Here is a 7,209-nt window from a genome sequence, read left to right as displayed (position 1 = left end):
AAGACAAGTGTGTGACTGCGTGTTCGTGCTTTTTTTTTTAGTTGAGTGCGTCGTCAAGGGCAGGTGTTTTTGCCCTGCATGCGAGCCGCAACAATGGTCGTCGAGAACACCGGTACAATTTGTTTATTTGCAACATCATTTTCGGCGGTTTTTTTTTGAAAAAGGGGCGGAGGGGGACAATTGAAATAAAAAAGTAACTAGTAACGCGGCACCTCACGTTACCGAAAAATGTTAACGTAAGTACGTGACCCGTTACAGTTCCGAAATGGTAACTAGTACGCTACTAAGTTACCGAAAAAAAGTAACGCGTTACCGACAACACTGAATCTTGGATGCTACCACTGCTCGCTCGCAATGCGGTGCTCGACGTGTCACTGCTTATGAACCGGTCTCGACTAGCCAAAATCGAGTTCATGTAAATACGCGTCGGTCGAGTTGGGTTGACTTCTCTCAGCCCGACCCCCGACTCAACCTGGCGTTACTGGTTCATGTAAACAGAGCTAAGCAAGCACTCGCTTATGCAATGCCAAAGTTTGCGTTCAGTCACCATGCATAGCTACAGGACGCTCTCGGTGCTTTTGCAAACCACACTTCTCGTCCTTTTAAGTTTCATCCAACTTTGATTTGCTTGGTGCCTGTTACGGACGAGGTAGCATGGACGTGCCCCGGAGAGCAAAATGAGGGACGCCTGTGACGAGGCTGCTGGGAAAAGACAATGAAGAGGAATTTATACATGAATATTTACAAGTGAGCTGCAGGAACGCTGCATCACGACAGCTCAACAGGAGAGCATGATGAAAAAAAGCCCTTCGGCCGTGCCGCTGCCGGCTTTTTAAGAGTCCTCTTCCCTAGGGTCCCTAGATGGGGGCCGGGTTTCACTGGCACCAATCACCGACACGCACGCACTCACTCACTCCCGAGAGATCACGCCGTCGTCACGCGCTGGGAGAGGGGAACGATGCCAACCACGTAGCGCAGACGCCGAAATGTCCATGAGCGGCGTTCGCGCGCATATCGAACGCGCGTTCCCACTCGGTGTACGGGAAACGCTCGCTCAACCGGGCAGACGGACGCGGCTTCCGTGGCCATCCAGGCGTTCACCCAACGCGCGTCTCGGGGTTTGTCGGCGTTTCGCTGCTGCCATGTCGTCGTCTTCCCCAGGACGAAGGCGAGTCGTAACAGACTGCCCCGCCGGGGGAAGGAGATCCCGATGGACAGGGGACAGCATCCGCTGTCCGGAGGGATGTCGCTTGAGGCTGGTCTCAACTGCAGTCGGTTCTCTCTCGGCGGTTCTGGAGCTCAGCGCACCCCGAAGTCTTCCTTCGCATGTGCAGGTTCCCAAAGGGCACTGCAAAGTGACTCGTGCTCCGCTAGCGTTAGAACCACGCCGAAAACCCAACCGCTCAGTCCGCAAGCACGACACAATCCCCACTAAGCTATGCCAGGCTCTTTCCCTCAAACAAAGTCAATTAATTAATCACTGGGAGTAGTCCAGCAGCACTCACAAAACTCCCACAGATCGGCACATTACACCACAAAGCGCATCTTAATTAAAAAAAAATAAACAAAACCAATAGGCTCAAAATCCTATATCAGGAAAAAAAACTACCAGCAAACTGCAACTATGATGCTGACTCTTGCGCTAGGGACCTCGACTTAAGCCATCGGCGTTACCGTTGAGACTACCCTTTTTGTAGCGCACCTCAAAAGAATATTGTTGCAAAGCGAGGCTCCAGCGCAGGAGGCGGCCATTTTTGGAAGAGGTTGTTTGCAGCCACTGGAGAGGGCAATGATCCGTCTCTATGATAAACCTCGAGCCGGCAAGGTAGCACGACAATTTCTGAACGGCCCACACGAGACACGCGCACTCTTTCTCGGTGGCGCTGTACGCCTGCTCACGACTGGTCAGTTTACGACTAGCATACAGGACAGGGTGCTCCTCTTCTCCATTTTCCTTTTGGCACAAAACAACGCCCATGCCGCGTTCGCTAGCATCGCACTGAACCACGAAACATTTAGTGTAGTCAGGGGAGCGTAGCACGGGCTGACTTGTTAGAGCGCTCTTTAGGGCGCTAAAGGCCTTTTCTTTCTTTTCGTCCCAGACCACTGTTTGTGGCTCTGTTTTTCTGAGAGCATCTGTCAGAGGACTCGCGATATCAGAATACCTGGGAATGTACCTCTGATAGTAGCCGGCGACACCCAAGAAAGACCTGATATCAGTCTTCGTGCGCGGCTGCGGAAACTCTCGTATCGCGGCGACCTTTATTTCAGAAGGGCGGCGACGGCCCTGACCAATCACGTGACCGAGGTAGACAACCTCGGCCTGTGCCAACTGGCACTTGGGGGCCTTGACCGTCAAGCTCGCGTCGCGCAGGCGGGTTAGAACCGCACGCAAGTGGGCCTTATGCTCAGGCCAGGATGCGGAGAATATGGCTATGTCGTCTAAATACGGCAAAGCGAACATTTCCTGCCCTCGCAACACTTTGTCCATGAGGCTAGAAAAGCAGTACGGCGCATTTTTCAAACCGAAACTCAAAACTTTAGGACGGAATGTTCCCATAGGTGAAATGAACGCCGCGTATCTACTAGCCTGCTCTGTAAGGGGAACCTGCCAGTAACCCCTGACCAGATCCAGTGTGGAGATAAACTGAGCGTTACTAACCTTCTCGATGCGCTCCTCGATGTTTGGGATCGGATAAATTTGATCCTTAGTGATGGAATTAAGCTTGCGGTAATCGACGCAAGGGCGAGGGTCCTTGCCCGGTACCTCGACTAAAATCAAAGGGGAGGTATAATCACTCTCACAAGCCTCAATAACATCCAGCTCCAGCATTTTCTTTACCTCAGCTTCGATAATCTCGCGCTGGCGCGGCGGCACCCGATACGCCTTGGACCGTACTGGCTCTGCCGAGGTAAGTTCAATGTCATGAGTAAGCACGGAAGTCCTACCCGGCCTATCAGAGAACAGACCTCGAAACTCTCGCAGGAGCTCGTGCAACTCGTCTTTCTGCTCAGGCGACAGCGGTGCTTTCGATATCAAGTCACTAATTACTTGTTCAGTGCCTTCCCTGTTTGTCACTGAACCCAATCCCGGGAGCTCGAGCGGAAGCTCTTCGGGAGCGTTTACCATCATACACACCACTGCTTCCCTTTGTCTATATGGTTTGAGCAGATTACAGTGATAAACCTGCTGGACTTTACGCTTTCCTGGTAGCTTCACCACGTAATTAACGTCTGATAATCTTTCCACAATCTGTGCCGGACCCTCCCACTGCACTTCGAGCTTGTTTTTCAGCGATGTGCGTAAAATCAATACCTCATCGCCAACCTCAAAACGACGGGCCCTAGCTGTCCGATCATAATAAATTTTGGCCTTCTGCTGCGCTTTGGACATTGCTTCACCTGACAACTCCTGTGCCCTTTTTAACCGTTCAAGTAACCCAAGCACGTACTCCACCACGACTGGGTCATCACCCCGGCCTTCCCACGATTCTCGAAGCATGCGGAGCGGAGATCGCAAAGTGCGACCGTACACAAGCTCCGCTGGCGAAAAGCCGGTAGCCTCATGGGGCGCGGTTCTTAATGCAAACATCGCTGCAGGCAGGCACAGCTCCCAGTCTGTTTTACTCTCAAAACACAATGCTCTCAACACACGCTTCATGACGGAGTGAAGCTTTTCAACGGAGTTCGACTGAGGATGGTACACGGAGCTATGTAAAAGCTTTATCCCACACCTTTCCAGAAAGGCCGTGGTCACAGCGCTTGTAAACACCGTGCCCTGATCTGACTGAATTTCCGCAGGAAAACCGACCCGTGCGAATATGGACAGTAGTGCATTAACAACCTCAACCGAGCTGAGTTCTTTAAGCGGGACTGCCTCGGGGAACTTGGTCGCTGGGCAGATCACAGTCAAAATGTGTTTGTGCCCTGATGTTGTTACCGGCAGGGGTCCCACTATGTCAATAACGAGCCGTCTAAAGGGCTCCGTAATGATAGGCACCAACTTCAACGGCGCTCGTGCCTGGTCCCCCGGTTTTCCCACACGCTGACAGGTGTCACACGTCCTTACGAACTGCTCTGCGTCACGAAAACACCCCGGTCAATAGTATTCTTGCAGCAGACGGTTCTTAGTCTTTTTAACTCCCAGGTGCCCGGACCACGAACCTCCATGCGACAGGCGCAACAGATCCTGACGGTAGCACTGAGGAACGACCAACTGATCGAACTCTACTCCCCTACGGTCTAGATACCTCCGGTACAGGACACCTCTTCTTTCTACAAAACGTACCCTTTTCTGTGCGATCCCTTCTCTTACATTGCGGCGGATATTCTCTAGGCTGCGGTCATTTTTTTGCTCGGCTATCAGATCAGAACTGCGGACTTTTAACAATCTATCAAGTCCATCTGACGTCGGCGCGATGAGCAGGTCTGCCGATAGCTCCTCTAGTGTTCCCGGGTCCGGGATTCTCTCTAGCTTATCCGATGCCTTCAATGATTCAGGCTCCCTTCTGCCCTGTGCGGATATGCTGTGAACCTCAGTGTGCTGTACCTCCGACCCTTCCTCCCTGTTCGGCAACGTCGCCTCCGCAACTACCGCCTTTGCAGCAAGCTCCCGAGCTCTCGATCTGGTCAAGGCCTGAACGCTACCCTCACCAAACACGAGTCCCTTTTCGCGCAGGAGGTGATCGGACCTGTTTGAAAATAGGTACGGATACTGAGGGGGGAGCATAGATGACACCGCGGCCTCTGTCTCAAGTGCGCCGAAAGGTCCTTCAATACGCACTTTTGCAACGGGCAGACACACGCTATGTGCTTCCACGGCTTGCTTGATCCATGCGCACTCGCCCGTGAACATATCGGGTTCTACGAAAGAGGGGTGAACCACATCCATCGTCGCCGCGGAATCACGAAGCACTCGGCACTCTTTCCCGTTCACGACGAGGTCTCGCATGTACGGCTCCAGAAGCTTCATGTTCTCGTCATTACTGCATACTGACAAAAATACGAGCTTAGTTTTCGCTTCGGGACACTGCGCCCAAAAGTGTCCCGGCTTCTGGCAAGTATAACACACGCGCGTTTGCCTCGCCTCTAACCTCTTCCTGCGTTCGTTGTCGGCTGCCGCCGTCTCTGTGCGCCCGGTCGGATCATTTTTACTCGCATCCTCACCACGTTTGCCCTCCTTTGGTCTGATGGGCGTGAACTTCGGCCTCTCAAACTTCGAGCCGAATTCACCCCGTTGACCGTCCCTGGCTCCGCGAGCCCGACGAGTCACAAACTCCTCTGCTAACTCAGCGGCTCTCGCCACGGTACTAACGTCTGGCCTGTCCAAGACCCAGTACCGCACGTTTTCCGGTAATCGTCTATAAAATTGCTCCAGCCCGAAACACTGCAGAACTTTCTCGTGATTGCCAAACGCTTTCTCTTCTTTAAGCCATTCCTGCATGTTTGACATAAGCTTGTAGGCGAAATCCGGATATGACTCGTTTTTGTCTTTCTCCGTTTCGCGAAACTTCCGACGGAACGCTTCTGCCGACAGCCTGTACTTTTTAAGCAGACTCGATTTCACAAGATCGTAATCCTCCGCCTCCTCTTTCTTCAGGCGAGCGATTACGTCGGCCGCCTCAGCGGGCAACAAAGTGAGCAAACGCCGTGGCCACGTTTCTTTAGAAAACCGCTGATACTCGCACGTTCGCTCGAAGTTAACAAGAAAGAAACCAATGTCGTCTCCAGTCTGAAACGGCCGCATTAAGTCAGTCATTTTGTACGATACCCGCTCTCCTGCACCGTGTGCCTGACTTGACCCACGAACGCGTTCCATCTCTATGTCGAGACGCTTCATTTCCAAAGCGTATTGACACTCGCGTTCCTCTTTCTCTTGTTTTTCTTTACGTTCGCGTTCCTCTTGCTTTTCTTTACGTTCGCGTTCCTCTTGTTCTCTTTTTGCCAATTCCCTCTCCTCAATGGCCTCAAGGCATTCCGCAAGCTCGTCATCCTCAGCCTCCAACGCAAGAATAGCCTTCAGCAGTTCTGGTTTTCTGAGTTTGTCTGATACCTCCAGACCCAACTCTTTCGCAAGCTCCAGTAACTTTGGTTTGCGCAGCGTCTTCCAATCCATGGCTGCTCCGAGTACTGCTTCTCTACTGCCCGCTATTGTCTTGCTGCAACTAACCCAGCAGCAACGACAACCGAATTACCAGCTCTGTTCCCGACACTAACAAAAGCCTGGCAAAACTCAGCAGAAGAAAGTTCCGCACTCACCAAACCTCGCAGCCAAGAATCCAGCGCAGTCGGTCCGCTGCAGGCAACCAGTCAACACACAGGGCTCGTTGCACTGCCCCCGACTCGCCGTTCTGCTGCTCAGCGTCCCGTTGTCCGCAACTCTCCGCCGGCGTCCGACGATTCGCGTCCCACCGCTGCCAACCAGTTTGTTACGGACGAGGTAGCATGGACGTGCCCCGGAGAGCAAAATGAGGGACGCCTGTGACGAGGCTGCTGGGAAAAGACAATGAAGAGGAATTTATACATGAATATTTACAAGTGAGCTGCAGGAACGCTGCATCACGACAGCTCAACAGGAGAGCATGATGAAAAAAAGCCCTTCGGCCGTGCCGCTGCCGGCTTTTTAAGAGTCCTCTTCCCTAGGGTCCCTAGATGGGGGCCGGGTTTCACTGGCACCAATCACCGACACGCACGCACTCACTCACTCCCGAGAGATCACGCCGTCGTCACGCGCTGGGAGAGGGGAACGATGCCAACCACGTAGCGCAGACGCCGAAATGTCCATGAGCGGCGTTCGCGCGCATATCGAACGCGCGTTCCCACTCGGTGTACGGGAAACGCTCGCTCAACCGGGCAGACGGACGCGGCTTCCGTGGCCATCCAGGCGTTCACCCAACGCGCGTCTCGGGGTTTGTCGGCGTTTCGCTGCTGCCATGTCGTCGTCTTCCCCAGGACGAAGGCGAGTCGTAACATGCCTTAATTGTTGGTGCTTAGAATAAGCGGAAGATGGGTGTTCGGCGCTGGGAAACCTCCTACGAGACTAGGCAAAGTAAGCTACAGGCTGTCACTACAACCCAGGACATGCTTCTGTAGCTATGTAAGGAAGGCTACCCGGGAATGGGAAGAAAACCAGTCATAAGGCCTTGTGCTAGGAGCTCCTTTCTTTCCTTTTATTTAGAGACTGACTACATAGGTGTTCAACACAATGGA

At 53.0% G+C, this 7,209-nt stretch overlaps 1 protein-coding gene across 1 annotated transcript; it reads right to left on the bottom strand.

Moving 5' to 3' along the window:
• Nucleotides 1-700: 700 nt before the first annotated feature.
• LOC149357464 (uncharacterized) lies at nt 701-6,966 on the bottom strand. The gene has a single exon (XM_089584705.1). It carries the CDS (start codon nt 6,113-6,115, stop codon nt 4,100-4,102), a length of 2,016 nt encoding a protein of 671 aa, XP_089440831.1. The 5' UTR covers nt 6,116-6,966; the 3' UTR covers nt 701-4,099.
• Nucleotides 6,967-7,209: the final 243 nt, after the last annotated feature.

The sequence above is a fragment of the Amblyomma mixtum genome, chromosome 3 (assembly GCF_055824585.1).
Source record: "Amblyomma mixtum isolate Tamu chromosome 3, ASM5582458v1, whole genome shotgun sequence".
Taxonomy (NCBI): domain Eukaryota; kingdom Metazoa; phylum Arthropoda; class Arachnida; order Ixodida; family Ixodidae; genus Amblyomma; species Amblyomma mixtum.
This window is presented reverse-complemented; position numbering and strand designations above follow the sequence as displayed.

Coding starts and splice junctions, on each gene's coding strand:
- LOC149357464 (XM_089584705.1), bottom strand. CDS start 6,115: ATGGATTGGAAGACGCTGCGCAAACCAAAGTTACTGGAGCTTGCGAAA.